The sequence below is a fragment of the Pleurodeles waltl genome, chromosome 10, assembly GCF_031143425.1.
Source record: "Pleurodeles waltl isolate 20211129_DDA chromosome 10, aPleWal1.hap1.20221129, whole genome shotgun sequence".
Classification (NCBI taxonomy): domain Eukaryota; kingdom Metazoa; phylum Chordata; class Amphibia; order Caudata; family Salamandridae; genus Pleurodeles; species Pleurodeles waltl.
Genome location: NC_090449.1, coordinates 472,805,099 through 472,824,506, shown reverse-complemented (window position 1 = coordinate 472,824,506; position 19,408 = coordinate 472,805,099). Strand labels below are relative to the sequence as shown.

Sequence of the window (19,408 nt, the reverse complement as noted above, 5' to 3'; positions counted from 1 at the left end):
ACACGGAGAAAACCAAGGTAGTCATCTTTGGCAAACGGATAATTAAGAAAAATAAATGACTCTGTGGGAATCAATCTGTGGAAAGAAGCCGAAGCTACAAATACCTTGGTGTCTGGTTACAGAAGCGCTGGTCGCATCACCTGCACCTGAACACCCTGAAAGCTAGGTTGGCGTCTCTACTTGCATCAGTCCTATCCCTGGCTTCAAAACTACAAAGCCCAATCCGGTGTTCACTCCTTACAGTGATCAAAGCAAAATTCCTGCCAGCCCTGACATACGGTTCGGAAATATTTCCAGTTAACTAAACAACTTCATGAACATTGCACAGAGCAAAGTCTTTCGCCTTCTTTTCCGCCTTCCATACAGCTCCTCTCCAGAACAGATTAGGTTGGAATTTGGATTACAAAACCAAGCATTAGCACAAGATGGGGCATTGCTCAAATATGTCTCCATGTTAAGACAGGCCCAACCAAACACATTAAAGGCACTGATTTGGGAGGAAATCAACACTAACCAGGTGGAAGTCTCAAATCCATGGCCAAAGAGAATCGCTTTAGCCATAAAGCATCTGCAGGCAGAAGAGCTATGGCAAAAGTCTTTACCTCATAAACATTTCAAGCAATTACTAAACAAAAAATCAAGATGCTCTCCCGGAGCAAGTACATAGATAAGTTCAGAAACCGATCACACTCTTGGATGACAACACATATAAGGCTCCGACAGCACAGCCTTACATGGCAGAAATATAAAAAATGTCACCAAACATAAAGGTGCTATACACCAGACTCAGACTACTACCTTCATTAGAGGCCACACCAAAATGGCTTAGACCTACAAACAGCAGAAGTTGCAGACTATGCACACATCACCGGGAAGACTTCATACACATCCTCTGTATTTGCCCCGCTCTGCTACTCTGGAGAAAGCTGTATCTGAAGAACATGCCGGCAGGCTATCCTATTTAGTCTGAAAGGATTGACTCCTCAACACATGGCCTGTTTTGTAAAATGTATTTAAAAAACTGAATACTCCTTAAAACATGCTACAAAAAACCAAGATGATAAAACAAACCTTCTGCTGGCATGGGAAATTAACAGTCAGCTCCGGGCTTAAGAGCAATGGCCGCAGCATTTCCACCAACTGCACTCGGCATTTCCCACGTGTGGTCTGCATAACTTATATTTTATTAGTAAAAAAAAAAAAAACTGATGTTATTCCCCTAGAGCCACTTTGAGCAGGTCTAATTTACCAGTTAGTGACTCAGTGTTGATCCAGTAAGCATGACTACACATCTCAAGACGATCAACAAATAAATAGGGCTTATCTGGCCTAATAACCATAAAGAAAGCAGGAATGTATTAATTGTTTTACGGTGTTTTTAACATTTCCTTTTGTATGGTAATTGCAATGATTTTAATTAATTACGCAATAAAGTATAAACTTTCAAACTTTCCCTTATTCTCTAGCACTGATGTATGCCAGCATCTTCGGAAACGTCTCCGCTATCATCCAGCGATTGTACTCCGGCACCGCTCGCTACCACACACAGATGCTGCGGGTCCGAGAATTCATCCGCTTCCACCAAATCCCCAACCCGCTGCGGCAGCGACTGGAGGAGTACTTCCAACACGCCTGGTCCTACACAAACGGCATTGACATGAATGCGGTAAGAGGTGTGCTGGAGGCATGGTCATGGTATGTGCCACGCCCTCATGCAAAAAACATGTACCACAGGCACAAACTACCAAAACAGCTTCAACACAAGTCGTACATGCATAGCTGCTAGAGAAGACTGTGGACACATTAGACATTTGTATGCAGCAAGACAACCGTAAGAAGGCGCTTCTAGAACTTTCTAGACCTGACGGAGCTCACACTTAGAGCATTCTGAGATGCGCAAAATAAGCGCATGTTTACACTATGATTATAGCAAATTTTTAAGGCTCTCTGTGTGAATTTCAATGCCCACAGTTGATGCTGATTGGACACCACAACCAACATGGTAGGGACATGGCTACCAGAATTATAGATTGTATTTGTATAGTGCTTACTACCCTGACGAGGCGTTAGGCACAAAAAGTAGTTGATGTGGCATGATCTTTTATCTCCCACACTGTGTAACTTATAAAATACAGATTGCCTCTGTACACCTTTCTTAAACACAATCAAACAACAAGCATTGGCAAAGCCAATAGGTCTCGCCTATACAAGAGCTATTGGCTTTGGCAATGTGTTTTTGCCATGTTGTACCCCAGTGTGGCTGCTGTTTAGCATGGCTAAAAGTGGTATGGAGTGTCGTAGAGTTGAATGGGGAAGTAGAGTGTTAGAGTGTGGATTTGTTGGAGTACAGTGTCATAGAGTGGAGTAGAGTATCATAGAGTGGAGTAGGAGATGAGTGTCAGAGTTGAGTAGAGGGAAGTAGAGTTCAGTGATAGAGAGTGTTGTAGAGTGCACTGGAGTGGAATAGGCTGGAGTGGGTTGGATTGAATTGAGGTAGTGAGGAAGAGTGGGGTGGGTGGATTGGATTATGATAGAGTGGTGTGTATTAAGAGGAGTTGGGTGGATTGGGTGTACTGGATGGGGAGATTGGAGTGGAGTGGATTAGAATGGCCTGGCGTGGTGTGGAATGGATTAGATTGGAGTGGAGTGGGTGGCTTGGACTGGACTAGGGTGGGCTGGAGTGGAGTGGCTTGGATTGATTGGATTGGAGTGGGGTGGGCTAAGCTGGGGTGGATTGGATTGAGGTGAAGTTAGTGGATCAGAGTAGAGTGGATTAGAGTGAGGTGGACTGGAGAGGAGTGGATTGGATTGAAATGTGGTGGATTGGAGTTGAATGGTATGGACTGAGTGGGGTGGATTAGATTGTGGGGGTGGATTGGACTGGGGTGGCATTGATTGGTCTGGGGTAGCTTGTATTGGATTGGGGTGGGTTTGATTAGGGTGGGTGGGGATGGATTGGAGTGGGGTGAGGTGGACTGGAGTGGAATGTGGTGGACTGGACTGGAGTGGGGTGGACATGCATGGAGTGGCTTGGACTGGAGTGGGGTGGGGTGGATTGAAGTGAGGTGGATTGTATGGGAGAGGGTTGGATTGGTTTGGGGAGGGCTGGATTGGAGCAATGTGGTGTGGGCTGGATAAACTGGATTGGAGTGGGGTAGTCTTTACTCGGGTGTGTTGGACTGGATTGGGGTAGAGTTAGGTGGATCGGAGTAGACTGGATTAGAGTGGAGTGTGCTGGATTGAAGTACAGTACGTTAGATTGGATGGTGTAGATTGGAATGGTGTGGGGTGGAGTGGGGTGGATAGGGGTGATGTGGATTGGATTAGATTGAGGTGGGTTGGATTGAACTGGGGTGTGGGGAGTTAGATTGGGATGGGGTGGATTGGTGTGGGGTAGATAGGAATGGGGTAGATGGGACTTTGGTGAATTGGATGGAATGAGGTGGATTAGATGGAGTGGATTGGACTGGAGCAGTTTGGACTGGAGTAGGTTGGACTAGAGTGGGGTGGACTGGAATAAGGTGGAATGGAATGGGTTGGACTGGAGTGGGGTGGACTGAAGTAAGGTGGGTGGACTGGAGTGGGTAGAATGGAAAGGATTGGATTGCAGTGAGGTGGATTGGATTGGTGTGAGGTGGATTGGTTTGAGAGGGGTGGATTGGACTGTGGTGGGATTGATTGGAGAGGGGTGGATTGGATTTGGTGGAGTGGATTGAACTGGAATGAGGTGGATTGGAGTGGATGGATTGGATTGAATTGAGGTAGATTTGGTTGAGGTGGATTGGATTGGGGTGAGTTGGATTGGAATGGAGTGAGGTGAGGATGGGGTGGATTGGAGTCAGTGGGTTGGATTGGAGTGGGATATTTTCTTGGAGCGGGTGGATTTTTTGGAGTGATGTGGATTTGAGTGAGGCAGGATTGTATTAGGGTGGGTTGGATTAGAGTTGAGTGGATTGGATTTGTGTGGACTGGATTTGGGTGGGGTGGATTGGACTGGAGAGAAGTGCGGTGAATTAGAGTGGGTGAAATGGATTGGAGTGGATTGGAGTGGGGTGGATTGGATTGGAGTGGGTGAATTGGACTGGTGTGGTGTGGATTAAAATGGAGTCGGTGGATTGGACTAGAGTTGAGTGGGTCGAATTGGAGTGGGTGAACTGGATTGGTGTGGAATGAATTTAAATGGAGTGGGGTAGACTGGATTGGAGTGGAGTGGGTAAAGGTGGTTTGGAGTGGAGTTGATTGGATTGGAGTGGGGTGGATTAAGGTTGACTGGATTGGACTGAGTAGGGTGGATTAAGGTGGATTGGGTTGCAGTTGGGTGGATTGGAATGTGGTGGATGGATTGGATTGAGTGGATTGGATTGGAGTGGGCTGTGCTGGGTCTGATTGGCTTGCATTGGAATTGGTTGGAATGGAGTGGGGTGGGTTGGGTTAGATTGGAATGGGGTGATTTGGATTGGAATAAGGTGGGTTGGATTGAAGTGGGGTGGATTGCAATGGAGTGGGTTGGATTGGAGTGGGGTGGATTGTACTGGAGTGGGTTGGATTGGTGTGGATGGATTGGATTGAACTGGAATGGGGTGTGGTGGATTGGATTGGAGTGGGTGAATTGAGTTTTAGTGGGGTAGATTGGAGTGAGGTGGATTGGATTAGAGTGGGGTGAGCTGGGCAGATTAGAGTGCAGCAAATTCAGGTAAGGCAGATTGTTTTGGATTGAACAGGGGCAGTTTGAAGTGGGCAGATTGTTTTGGATTGGAGTGGGTCAGATTGATTTGAATTGCAGAGGGGCAGAGTGGAGTGAGGTAGATTGTTTTGGATTGGAATGGGGCAGACTGGAGTGGGGCAGATTGTTTTGGATTGCAGTAGGGCAGATTGGAGTGAGGTTGATTGTTTTGGATGAAAGTGAGAAATATTGGTTTGGGGCAGATTGAAGAGGGGCAGATTGTTTTGGATTGGAGTGAGGAAGATTTGAGTGGGGCAGATTGAAGTGGGGCAGATCGTTTTGGATTGGAGTGAGGAAGATTGGTGTGGGGCAGATTGGTGTGAGGCAGATTGATTTAGTTTGGAATGGGGCAGATTGGAGTGAGACAGATTGCTTTGTGTTAGAATGGGGCAGATTGGAGTGGGGCACATTGTTTTGGACTGACGTGGGGCAGATTGGAGTGGGGGGATTGGTGTGGGGCAGATTGTTGTACGGCACATTGAATTGAAATTGGGTGGATTGTGATGGTTTGGATTTGAGTGGGTGGATTGGGGTGTCAAAGGGTGGACTGGATTGGGGTGAGGTGGATTGGATTGGGGTGGATTGGATTGGTGTGGGGTGGTTTGGATTGGAATGGGGTGGATTGTGGTGGATTGGAGTGGGGTGAATTTGGATGAAGTAGGGTGGAATAGATTGGGGTGAGGTGAATTGGATTGGAGTAGGACAGATTGTAGTGGGTGGACTGTTTTGGCTGGGAGTGGGCCTGACTGAAATTGAGCAGACTGGGGTGGGCAAATTGGAGTTGGGCAGAAAGTTTTAGATAGGAGTGGAGCAGATTGACGTGGGACAGATTGATTTGGATTGGAGTGGGGAAGAGTGGAGCGAGCACTTTATAGTGTGACAGATTGTTTTGGATTGGAGTGGGGCAGACTGTTTTGGATTAGGGCAGATTGGATTGGGGTGGGTTGGGAGGATTGAAGTGTGGTGGACTGGATTGGGAGAGTGGTTTGGAATGGAATGGTTTGGATTTGAGTGGAGTGGATTGCATTGTTCTGGGGTGGATTTGATTGAGTGGGGTGGATTGGATTGAGTGGTTTGATTGGTGTGGGATCAGATGGTGCGGATTGGAGTGGGGTGGGTGGATTGGGGTGTAATGCACAATTATATGTTAAAGCTTAATTTTGGAAATTACACATACAAAAGAAACAATTCACTTTGCTATATTTAGAACAAGATAATGATCATCTTTTGAGAACAGCGCCTACCAGCAAATATAAAAGAACACATGATTGCAAAGTGAGAAATGAAGACTTGGAAAACTAAAAGAGTTAACTATAGAGAATGAAACTTTACAATTGTGTTTGTTCTGCTGGGCATGTTTTTGCTAGTCACACGCCTTCTGTTTGCAGGGCACTAGAAGTTGAAAAGAACAGAATAATATATTTATCACTTCGGGAGCTGCGGATGGGCACTGATTAAGTTGAATCAATCAGTGCTTGGTCCCTGCTTTAAGGGCAGGAACAAAAATGTTGATTTGCCTGCAGTGATCAATTACTAGGCTGTAAAGAAGAGTGCCACACAAGCCAACAAATGGTAAGCAACAGGCGGGCTCCAAGCCCTTTTCTGTTTACAAGATTATCTCACAAGTGACACACATGCACTAGTGCATGCTGTCGCAGGCTCGACCCTATAAAACAATTACAGAGTACTAGATGTGGATGTACTTTTAAAGTTAAAAAATAACCATGTTCTAAATATGATGCAATATCCATAAAAAATAAATATGAAACACACGAAGGGTTTTAAAAAATAACTTCTAAAGCACACAGTGACCGGAAAAATATCCAATATTCCAGCAAATATACATCTAGAACACTGGGTACACAAATCTACTGGGTCTCATTGTGCTCATCAAGTTCCTTTCTACAATAAGTGTGTCACATCCCCGGCACAAGCATCCCGTTGCACCTAACAAGCTGAATTAATTTGCCCCTCTTCCAGAATTCTGCTGAGAGAATTCATAAAAGAGGTTCCTACCAAGCAACTTACTTTTTTGTCTTGCTCTACATGGGAGAGGTTAGTTGGTGTCACTAATCATACCAGGACAACTGTTCTGTTTCAAATATCTTTTTATTGGGCACAAGCTTAGATGCTCGACTTTCAGTTACTTTGTGTTCGGGGATCAGAAACAAGGCACAGTGTATTAATGACTGGTTCCTGGTCTTTGATCAGAGTCTAACAGAGAAACAGTATGGAAGAAGGGGAGCCTTATTGTTGGTGAAAGAAGTTATATGCTGTATGTGGAGATGGTGGTGAACATTGGGGCTTTGAGATTCTGCTGATACTTTTCCAGCAGCATGGACTCTCAAGTGACAGCCTCATCCTCAAGAGCCTACTATCAGCCAGTCGGATTGCTGCATCCATCCTGTTGTGGCCCCAGTCCAGAAAGCCTCTTGAAGCAACCCATATGGATGCAGTGTATGTTGGGGTGGGTTGGGGTCCATAATCCACATCAACCTTTCACCAGAAGAACTCATATATTTGTGGCATCAGGCATGGGAAGCACCGCACACCTACACCTGAGACACCTGAGACAGAGACATTTTGCTGCCTAGCAACAGATTATACAACTACGCCTCAGGGGTGTACCAAGGCATCTGGTTTAAATAGGATGTTGCTGTAGACTGCTCAATCAAGCCTTCGAATAAGCACAAATGTGATTGTGTTTTTTTTTTTATTTTATGGATAGAGGCATGTCTGAAAGGTTATCACAGGTGTGGTAGGATGTATGTCACAATATCGAGTAAAGGATATTGGGCTCTATATATACTAATTCCCAATATCAAGTGCCACATTATCGGCACAGTAAATATGCATATCGACAAGGCAAGTATCGCAGTCCAACACACTGAAGTCCAATTCCAAACCCAAATGAAAAATTGTAAAGTTGAGAGACCATCTGAAAGAACTCACAGATGATGAAAAGACAGCTGCACAGTTCACACACAGTCTCCAAGGGCTCTTGAAGCTCCTATTTAGTTAGAAGTTTTGTACAGCGCCCGCAAGGACAGATCATGCTAGAGCGCTTCACATAAGAGTACTAAACATATACATTGTGGAATTACATCAGTTAATCTGAAGAATATCTGTGAACATTCATCTCTAAATAATAAAGTATAGACAAAATAAGCAATAGATATTCTTTATTAACGTGTGTTAACAAATTATATAAAAGCCCAGGTCATTCCAGAATAGTATTCCACAATAAAACTTTCACAGAGCTTTCCTAAAGGCCCGAAGTTGCCATTCTTCTAATTTCGGGGACTTTTTACCTGGAAACGTCACATCCTGTAACATGGCTGACTGGTGGGTTGTTGTGATGACATTAGCCCTAGGGCTCTTTAACAAATCTTGTGCAACCTGTGATTGAATAACACATTTTCAGTTCCTTTTTTAACATTTCAAACGATGGAATTGCCTTGACATCAGAAGGAATGGAGTTCCATGTTCTTGGGGTGCTTGCTGAAAGAGATTGTTTCAGATGGTTAGTATTCTTCGTAGCTGTAATTTTAAGACAGGAAGACAGGAAGGTTTCAGAGCTACTCAGTAGTGTCTGTCCTTCTGAGTTTTTGTTGCATTCAAGAGAGGTAATTAGACATGTCCTCGTGCAAGGCCCTATGAGTAACGCATGACAATTTGTAAATATTCCTGGTTTCAATGTGGAGCCATGTCAGCGAGATCATGGTGTCGGGATTTAAGGCTTCAACCGCTGGTGTCCCCTATGATGAGGCCTACACGGTGCAGCAGTCCAGATGGGTGTCTACCTTATGTTGAGACCTCACAAGCTAACAGTTCTCCTCCAAACTGTGGATTTCTTCAGGATGAGATCTATTTACTTGGCCAGATCAGTAGACTTTCACCACTGATGGCATCTCTTTGTGAACTATGGTATCAGAATAAAATGCTTCTGTACTTCAGTTTCCATCCTGGGGCTGTGAGCCAGGAGTGTGATATCTACAGTATGTTCAGATAAGATTAGGCAAATATCTCCAAATGTATATGCAGAAGAGGTTGATTAGCAAGATGTTTGCCTAATGGGAGGGAACTTAGGGGCAGATTTAAGGAAAGTGCACCCAGTGCAGCATCATTTTCTTTGCGCCCCTTAGCGCCCTCCCCCTACCGCCACCATGTGTGTGCCATATCTAAGATACGGTGCACCATGTTGCATGTTAGGGGACAATAGCGTCATTTTTATTGACCCTATTGATGTACTCTGCAGGAGAAGCGCCAAAAATTGGCGCTGCTCCTGCAGAGTACATAGGGGCCCATTGCATTCGCTGGTGTGCCCCTGAGCAGGCATTAAAAGTGCAGAAAAAAATGACGCAAGGAAATCTCTTAAACTTCGATATGCCATTTTGTCGGCCTTTCTACCGAGGAAACGCTCCCTTTGCATAACGTAGAGCAAAAGCTTCTAAATATGGCGGGGGGATTTTGGCCATCTAAGGAAACATCAGCATTAAAAAAAACACGTTAAAGTGTCTGTAGGTGGCGCTAGAGGCTCTTGAAATGTCCCTTAGTGCTTTATTCCAAACAATTGTAGGGCTGTCAGCCGGGCCGTCTATTCAGTCTCTATCATCTTTAGCGTTTTTACGTGGGGTGGAGGGAATTTGACTTTGAAACCAAAGTCCAGTCAGTGACCAGTTAAACGTGATTGTACAGTGTCCTGGATTTTTCTAAATAAGTCCATGCTTGAAAATGTATTTCCTGACTTTCATGTGTATTTTTATGAGAAGGTCAGTCAGATGTGGTCGTTTTGGGTTTATTCTTTAGTAAGGTATGGGTCATACAAGCAGACCGAGGTGTTAATGTCCCAAGTGCACACTGGAAATCTTCATCACCCACACCGTCCACCTTCCTAAGCTTAATACTGTCTTCCTATTTAAGGAGCTCTCTAACTGAGTCGCATGGCTGGGTATTTGCAGTGAGGCTTGATGTGTGGTGAGATTTTGTATAGTTCCTCTTAGAATATGTAAATGGAGGAGCATAGTACAAACATAATTTTTAATTTTATAGCAAAGTAAGACCGTTCTCAGGTAGGTGAACTTATTTAGTAAGCAAAGGGGTACTTTAGAAGGGGTAATAGAGATTACCAATAAGTAGTCAGGATGCTGTAAATCATTAAGTAGCCAAATGTGAAATAATTTGATGTATGAAAGAAGATACAGGCCCTCATTACAACAATGACGGTAAATACCGCCTACCGCTGCGACGACAGCCACCAAAAGACCGTCGCCACAGCTTCCAGCCATCCGCCGGATTATGACCACAGCTGGATTTCTGCCAGAAGGATGGTGGAAATCTGTCTGTGGCCATGCCGGCGGATGGCGGTAATGTGGCACTGCTGCCAGCAGCAGCGCCACGCCAGTAGACCACTGCCGACCGTATCATGACACATGATACGGCCTGGCGGTGTTCTGCTAGTGGACGCTGCTGGTGGCAGCTGCGCCCCATCCTGTCTCCTGCCAGATGACCCCCTGACAACAGGTAAGTCAGGTGCTCTGACAGGGGAGGGGGGTGTTGTGTGTGTGTGGGGATGTGTGTGTATGTCTGTGCGTGCGTGTATGCAGGTGTGAGTTTTGTGTTGCATGTGTGTGCATGTATGGGTGTGTGAGTGCATGTATGTTGTGTTGTGTGAATGCGTGTGTGCTTGTATGTATGTAAGTGTATGTGGATGTGTGTGTGAATGGATGTATGCATGCGTTGTTGAATGTGGGAATGGGTGTGTATGCATGTGTGCATGTGTGAATGAAGGTACATGTACGAAGGGGGTTCTGGAGAGGAAAGGGGGGTGGGGAGGGACCTGTGGAGGGGCGGAGAAGATCCCTATCAGTGACAGGGAAGGGATTCCCTGTCACTGATAGTGCCTACCGCCATGGTTTTTGTGGCAGTATCCACAAAAACCATGGCGGTAGTCGGGGTCATAATCCAGCAGGCGGGCAAGTGATGGCCGCCTGGGTTGGAGAGTGAAGTCTCCAGCCCGGCAGTCGTTACCACCGTGGCGCTCAGTGTTGTACATGGTGGTTTGGCTTTAGCCAAACCGCCAATGCCTTAATATGGAGAAAAGTACCACCAGCCTGTTGGCAGTACTTTCCTCCATATTAACGCCGTCCGCTGGGGTCATAATAAGGGCCATAGTGTGTGTTGATATATGAATATTTTGTTATACAAGGCAAATACTTCTACAGCATCATTGAAAACCAACCGGAAAAATACAGCTCGGTAATACCAACCATCAATGAAACGTTTTGAATTTTTATTTTCTTTCTATAGGATTCTATGCGGAACTAAATTAGTTTTTTCCCTTTGGTGAAAAATTCAAATTTTCCACTTGTTTTACCACATGCAGGGAGCATTTTGCAACATTTATAATTATGCTAAGTATTATTGTCCCACGGAATGCAATTAGAAGGGGAATACACATGTTTATATTAGTATTTAAACCCTTTCAATAAACTATGCCAACTTTCTTATCATAAGTAATAGTGTCCAGCCTTCTTGGCTTTGTTCTTCCTTCAGCAGACGTTTTTAGTGCGACAGTAGAACTTTAACTTCATCGGGCATGTACGACTGAACACATAGGCGTCGGGGGATAATTCATGCAGCATATTTCTTATGGGGTTATAGAAAAGCTATCATGTTGTTGTACATCTACATCCAGCCTGACTATGAACTAACTACCCTAAAATGTTTAAAGGGCCTATATTCGGACCACAATTATTCATTTCAGTGCCCATCTCTTTATACACCAAATTACTTTAGAAATCAAATGTGAATACTAGGGGCATAGTTTTTAATGTGCACATTTCTGTTCATTTTATTCCTATGATGTTAGTATGGGTTAACCATGCAGACCGAATTATCTCGCAATTACATTCTCCTCCTTTTTTATTAACAAAAGTTACAAGCATTCTTGGCACGATCTAAGAAAGACCCAGCTACATTGTAGGGACACCATTTTCTTTCGCAAAGCAGAATGTTATCAACTGAATTTCGATAAAATCATGAAACTATGACTGTGTAGCTTGGAAGAGGATGGAAGGCGAGACTTTTCTCGGATAGCATACAGGCAAGCATGAAATGCATTTATACGGGTTCACAGTTACTTATACATTTTTTCTTGGGTCCGCAGGTTCTAAAAGGCTTCCCTGAGTGCCTCCAAGCGGATATATGCCTGCACCTAAACCGCAGCCTTTTGCAGAACTGCAAGCCCTTCAAAGGTGCCACGAAGGGGTGTTTGCGGGCCCTGGCCATGAAGTTCAAAACCACGCACGCTCCGCCGGGGGACACTCTGGTGCATGCTGGGGATGTTCTCACTGCCCTCTACTTTATCTCTCGCGGTTCCATCGAGATCCTCAGAGGAGATGTTGTTGTGGCCATTCTTGGTGAGTTTGAGAAATGAAGGGAGAAGATATATTTGTGTACTGTGAAACCATAAGCATAAGGTTCCTAAGCTTCCAAACCTATGATATGTATCTACATCATGACCCCAACTAAATCACTTCAGCCCAACATTATTACTTGCACCTACACCCTAAAGTGCCATCTTCACTGTGAGCCCTCACCTATACCACCATGCGCTACTAGTGCACTGCACACACCACCACACCCTACTTTATAAGCCTTAACTGCTACCTACACCACCCCTATGATAAAATGTGTCTTACATCATGACCTGAATAATGCACCCCACCATACACACACATCCACCTACACCACCCCTACTTCCTACAGAATTACCTCCACTGAACACAAGTATTCAAAAGACCATGATCTATACCATACATTCCCACATCCTCATGCTCCTCACCTTGCCTGGCCATTACCTACTTGCTACCGCCTACCTCTTATACAATTGTCTACATCAACACAAAACACTGACACCTTAGTGCTTAAACAACCACTTACACAATACATCTAAATTACCACCACCACTTAAAACCACATTAACAAAACAACTGCCCTTTTCACTGCTCGTATACAATACCCCACAAACAATAGACACCCTTACCTACTACTCCGCAAAAGCTTACATCCTCCGTCAGTGCTTACCAGTGATGTAACAAAGGCCCTCGCTGTGCAAGGGCAGAGAAAGCTCCAGGGGCCCCTCAGCACAATACCCTGGCCTGAGCGCTCCTCAGTGAGTCCGTGGGGTGGGGGGCTCTGTGTACTGTGCAGGGACCCCCCTCAAGTTTTGTTATGCCACTTGTACCTACCACACAACTAAAACCTACCAATCAAGTACAACCATAAATACACCACTTCATTCACCTATTCTTTTAAAATATCTTAAGAAGTTAAGAGTTTTTTATTTGTATGTTTTCTTTTTGCTTACGTACTTACTTTGATGTTTTCATCGAAAGTTTGATTTTACAAATATTAGCTTGAACTTTTCTTGAATGACATTGGTATAACCATCTTTCCTAGACAGCCAACAGATCAGAAAAGTGATGGCGAGTGTTACACTTTATCTGTCATTCTAATCTTTCCTCAACACAAAATGAATCTGTTCTGGGCTTGTGACTAGTGAATGTCTTTCGACTAACCTCTGGAGTACTATGGCTGACCTCTGGAGCAGTAAGGCAGTCCTGCCAACACCTATCTTTTTGTAAGGAGCTGGGCGATGACTTTGTCTGGGGTGTAGATCCTAAGGTTTACTGTTCACGGCGAAAGCATTTTTCAAAGAAAATTAATAAGTGTAGTGGTTTGATGAGTATAACGAGGAAAAGAGGTCCTTCAAAGAATCAAATGCTACCAGTCCCTGTGTTATCATAGTGAAAGGATAATGACTCTCGAACCGCTTCTGTAAACCCCAAACACACTTCTGAAGGCCTTCATTTGCTAGTTCCACAATCATTTCTTTCACCTATTTTTACTTCCCTGTTCGTTGCTACTTATCTCGCTTACCTTTCTAGGTTGTTAATCTTGTCCTTTCTCAACTGGTCCCTGTAGGCTTTCATTGTCCCCTGCTTTAACCTCTCTCCTAGTATTATTAGGGGTATTTGCCCAGAAGATGCCTCTGCTGCAGTAATCCTGCCTTGGTACATTGACATGAGTGTAAATCCAGCTATGCAGGTTATACAAACTGTACAAAACCCAAACACTTAAAGTCAGAGTGACCAAAGTTATGTTACGGCTTCTAGGGAAGTCCCACAAAGTACTATTTGCATTTGCGTCGAAACTGGCCCCTCTGGACGTGGGCACAACCCAGTCCATACAGCAAAAGATACCAACATCATCAGTCAAAGGCATGCATGCCACATTCGCTCAGGGGTGAATCAATTACAGATATCCCCAATCGATAGAAAAGGCCATACATAGTCCACCACACTTTGTGTCTCATCTATTCTGCAGTATCACCTTCATGATCTTCCCCAACTAGTTCTTCTGACTTAACCCTTGTCAGGTAAGCCTGATTTGGTCACCAGCTGTCCTGGAGGCGACTGCAACTGGGGAGAAACTCTGGTAGGTGTCTGACTGTCTGTAACAATATGTCATATCCTTGTGCAATTCCCTCAGAGTCGGGAGCAGGCCATGGGCCCTGCTTGTCGCTATCCTGTGCCTCTCAAATCAAAATCAAATCAAATCATTAACATTTATAAAGCGCACTACTCACCCGTGCGGGTCTCAAGGCGCTAGGGGAAAAAGGGGGGGTTATCGCTGCTCGAACAGCCAGGTCTTTAGGAGTCTCCGGAAAGCGGAGTGGTCCTGGGTGGTCCTGAGGCTGGTGGGGAGGGAGTTCCAGGTCTTGGCCGCCAGGAAGGAGAAAGATCTCCCACCCGCCGTGGAGCGGCGGATGCGAGGGACAGAAGCGAGTGCGAGGCCAGAGGAGCGGAGGAGGCGGGTGAGGACGTAGAAGCTGAGGCGTCTGTTGAGGTATTCCGGTCCCTTGTCGTGGAGGGCTTTGTGTGCGTGGGTGAGAAGTCGGAAGGTGATCCTTTTGCTGACTGGGAGCCAATGCAGGTGTCTCAGGTGTGCGGAGATGTGGCTGCTGCGGGGTACGTCGAGGATGAGGCGGGCCGAGGCGTTTTGAATGCGTTGCAGGCGATTTTGGAGTTTGGCTGTGGTCCCGGTGTAGAGGGTGTTGCCGTAGTCCAGGCGGCTCGTGACGAGGGCATGGGTCACGGTTTTTCTGGTGTCGGCGGGGATCCAGCGGAAGATCTTGCGGAGCATGCGGAGGGTGAGGCAGCAGGCGGAGGACACGGCGTTGACTTGCTTGGTCATGGTGAGAAGAGGGTCCAAGATGAAGCCGAGGTTGCGGGCGTGGTCTGTGGGGGTCGGTGCGGTGCCGAGGGCCGTGGGCCACCAGGAGTCGTCCCAGGCGGACGGGGTGTTGCCGAGGATGAGGACTTCTGTTTTTTCAGAGTTCAGCTTTAGGCGGCTGAGCCTCATCCAATCTGCGACATCCTTCATACCCTCTTGTAGGTTGGTCTTGGCGCTGGCGGGGTCCTTGGTGAGGGAGAGTATAAATTGGGTGTCGTCGGCGTAGGAGGTAAACTCTTTGGGAACGGTTTGCGAGGAAGGAGGCGATCCAGTCCAGGGCCTGGCCTTGGATCCGAGTGGAGCGGAGGCGGGTGATTAGGTTGCGGTGACAGACGGTGTCAAAGGCAGGAGAATGAGGGCGACTGTTTCACCGTTGTCCCTCAGGGTTCTGATGTCGTCTGTGACTGAGATGAGGGTGGTTTCAGTGCTGTGGTTGGTTCGGAATCCGGTTTGTGAAGGGTCGAGCAGGTTGTTGTCTTCCAGGAAGGTGGTCAGCTGTTTGTTGACGGTCTTCTCTATTACCTTGGCTGGGAAAGGCAGAAGAGAGATGGGGCGGAAGTTTTTCAGGTCGCTCGGGTCAGCCGTAGGTTTCTTTAGTAGGGCGTTGACTTCGGCGAGTTTCCAGCATTCGGGGAAGGTAGCAGAAGAAAAAGAAGAGTTGATGACGGTCTGGAGGTGCGGGGCGATGATGTCGTCGGCTTTGTTAAAGATGAAGTGCGGGCAGGGGTCCGAAGGGGCGCCGGAGTGGATAGAGTTCATGATGGATTTGGTTTCTTCCGTGTTGATGTGGGTCCAGTTGTTGAGGGTGATGGCCGGGGATGCGGGTTCGGTGGTGTTTGGTTGGGTCTGGTGTCCGAAGCTGTTGTGGAGGTCGCTGATCTTGCGATGGAAGAAAGTGGCGAGGGATTCGCACAAATCCTGTGAGGGCGTGATGCGTTGGCGTTGGCGCTGGGGTTGGAGAGCTCCTTGACGATGCTGAAGAGTTCTCTGCTGTTGTGGCTGTTTTTGTCCAGTCTGTCGACGAGGGATGTGGGTTGAGTGTGGAGGTGGCGGGTCTCGCGTCGGAATGTGAAGTGGACGCAGCTGTGGTCGGTCCAGTGTAGGGCGGAGGTGTGGCTGAAGAAGACGTGTTTGCTGGCGGAGAAGATAGGGTCGAGCGTGTGTCCGGCGATGTGGGTGGCGGTGTTCACCAGTTGTTTGAGGCCGAGGTTGGCGAGGTTGTCGAGCAGGGTGGTGGTGTTGGGGTCGTTGTTTTGTTCCAGATGGAAGTTGAGGTCGCCTAGGAGGATGTAGTCCGGTGAGGCGAGGGCGTGCGGGGAGATGAAGTCGGCGATGGCGTCGCTGAAAGGGGCGCGTGGTCTGGGAGGACGGTAGACGAGGGATCCTCTGAGGGTGGTCCTCGGGTCGGTGCGAATCTGAAAATACAGGTGTTCAGCGGCGAGAGGGGCGTCTTCGGTGGAGGTGGTGACGCTGATGGAGTCTTTGAAGACGATGGCGATACCTCCTCCTAATTGGTTGGTGCGGTCTTTTCTGGAGATCTTGTAGCCTTCGGGGATGGCGGTGGCGATGTCTGGAGCAGAGGAGGCGTTCATCCAGGTCTCCGTGATGAAGGCGACGTCCGGTGCTGTGGAGTCCAGGAGGTCCCAGAGTTCAACGGCGTGTTTGTGGACGGAGCGAGCATTGACTAGGATGCACTTGAGGTGGTTGATGGCGCGGGGGCTTGTGGTCGTGGTAGTTGCGTGGTGGAAGATGCGTTTGCAGGAGTTGCAGGCGAAGGGTCCATGGGTGCGTTTGGGGTGAGCTTGGAAGCAGGTGTTGGAGCGTCCTGGGTTGAGGGCGTGGAGGGTGGTGGGGTCGTAGCGGAATAGCGGGGCTTGGGAGAGCTGGGGACCAGGGGTCGTGGCGCTGGGCGCGGGCCTTGCGCGGATGGGCCCAGACGGGCTTGCCTCTGGCGCGCCAGCGGCGCGCCCGCTGCGCGCGGTCACGCAGCGGCCGCTGTTGTGTCCTGGGTTGAGTGCAATGAGTGCTGCTCACGAGTAGCAGTTGTGGGCAGAAGGTCCAGGGGTCGCGGTCAGGTCATGGAAAGGCGCAGGCAGGTTTGCCATAGACGCGGCCGCCATTAAATAGGGAGGGGGGAGGAGAGGACAGCTGGGAGGCGGGAGTGGGAAATGGCATGTAAAAGGGGGGCAGGGCCGAGGGGGCAGCAGCGGCGAGGAGAGAGAGAGAGAAGCGAGAGACAAGAGAAATGAGGAAAATATAGAAGGAAGCAGAAAGCAAAAGGCACAAAAAACAGAACTAAAGGAACAACGAGGAAAAAAGAACAAAGAGGCAGAGGGCAGCCCAGCAGAAGAGCAGAGCTCTCCCACTGGACACCAGGGATGAGGTGCAGGCAGAAGCCTACGGGTGGAGGAGGGCCTCAAACTACTGACAGAGGTCAGAGTTCAGGGACAGAGGGGCTTCACTTACCGGTGGAGCTATGCAGTGGCAGAGCAGTTCACTGACCAGGCCTTCTATCACCTGAGCAGTTTGACTGGACTTTGCTGCTTGCTCGCTCCAAACACCCTAAGCAGCCTTGCTTGGTGTTGCCGCTCAGTTCCTTCACTCGCCCAGAATGGCCCTGCCAACCTGTGTCTCCCACTTTCTTCCTGGAGCCACCTTGCTAAATTCAGCCGCCTCACAGTTCCCCCATGGTCCCAATCTGCGTTCCTGGTGACCGCGCCCAGGAGTCGCTCAGCCGCTACCCTAGAGGAGCGTATCTTGGACATTACCGCAGTCTGTGGAATCAAAGCGCACTTGTGTTGTGTAGTCCCCAGCACGACCTCTTCTATCTCCTCATCGGTTATCAACCTTGTTTACTTAATTCAGCAAAGTGAATATTTAACCATTGACTTATGAGATCTGTATCGCTCAGATCTTGATTTATCCAGATACACAAGCTTTATTATTCTACATCAGTGTGGAGTCTTTTTGCGGTGTACGTCCTGTGATTATTGTGTGTGTGTTGCACAAATACTTTACACATTGCCTTCTAAGTTAAGCCTGCCTGGTCTGAGTCAATCTACCAGAGGGTGGGCACAGGTTCATTTAGGATGTGTTTGTTGATTTACCCTGACTAGGATTGTGGTTCCTTCTTGGACAGGGTGCATACTGCTGCCAGCTGAAGACCCAATTTCTAACAGTCCAGACAGCCGTAATGGCATTTGTTTGATGCAAGACATCCCTGGGCCGGACTTCCAAAAGCAGGAAGTTAGAATGAAAGGAGGGGCACACAGAGTTTGTGTAAATCAATATAGTCAAGCCACAGCTCATAGCTGGAATTTCGAGACCTTCACTAATTTTGCATTTGCAGTATTTTTAGTCTTAGTCTGACAGGAAAATAAATGGAGGAAAGTGTGACAACGACTAATGGTAAATGTACCATTCTCAGATTTTCCCTTATGTTTTTTGTAATCTTGACCTACAGATCACACAACATTGTCAGTAGCGAGCGTTTCCTACATGAACTTTGTTGCGCACCAGCATCAATAAGTACCTGGACAGCAAGGAATCAGAAAGAAGTCTGAATATAATCTCTTGAGGGCCCTAAAATTGCGTATAGCCTGCTGCAGGAGGCTATGCCATTTGTTAAAGGCACTGTACCTGAGTTATAGGCCTGAGCAATAGTCAAGGGCCTATAACAAGACAGAGGGCCTTTAGCAACCGATATAAACTGAAGCAGAATGGCTAAAAGGCTTTTAGAGTTTTCCACCCACTGAGGGTAGAATGTTCTAAGTGAAAAAGGAAGAAACAGAAAGACAAACATTGGAATGTTGGAGCAGAAGTCTTGTACCATAGCCTTAGAGCCGTTAAAGGCCCGCTCTAGGGTTAAAGGGCTGAGCCGAAAGAGGGCCTTTAATGCCGGTAGAGCCCTCTATGGTGGGCTCTAAGGCTATTACAACATTCTGCCACTAGAGGGCAGAATGTTCTAAGAAATAAAACAAAGTCGTCACAGAGCACAAGGGGACTATAATCCCTTTTTTCACACCTGTTGCTGTGAACAAGGAGAACATTGGAATGTTAAAATAAAAGCCTGGAACACTCCATTGTCTGTAATGGAGCTCCCAACATTCCAACGTTCTAATAGCCATTATAAGCCCTGAGCCATTTCATTGTCTTTAATGGGGTTCCTCACATTCCAGTGTTCTAAAGACAAACATAAACATCATCATAGGATGGGCACATTACCCATGTAACCTCATGGGGCTCCGTGAGAGCAGGAGATGCTGTTTTTGCTTGAGCTTTGTTTTTTTGAAGAAGCTTAAACTTTACATGTGCTCCATCCAGGGGTAGGGCCACTGGCATATACTTGACATACGCTTCATTAGAGGCAATGCCATTCGGTAGATT

The 19,408-nt window shown here is 47.1% G+C and overlaps 1 protein-coding gene across 2 annotated transcripts in view; it reads left to right on the top strand.

Annotated features, from left to right (window-relative positions):
* The window catches only part of KCNH2 (potassium voltage-gated channel subfamily H member 2), a 1,485,214-nt gene that overhangs the window by 1,357,241 nt on the left and 108,565 nt on the right, over window positions 1–19,408 (top strand). For both annotated transcript variants that reach the window (XM_069210759.1, XM_069210762.1), the window contains 2 exons: window positions 1,467–1,666; window positions 11,892–12,144. In XM_069210759.1, the coding sequence (XP_069066860.1) occupies window positions 1,467–1,666; window positions 11,892–12,144 (453 nt within the window). The remainder of the gene's footprint in view (window positions 1–1,466; window positions 1,667–11,891; window positions 12,145–19,408) is intronic.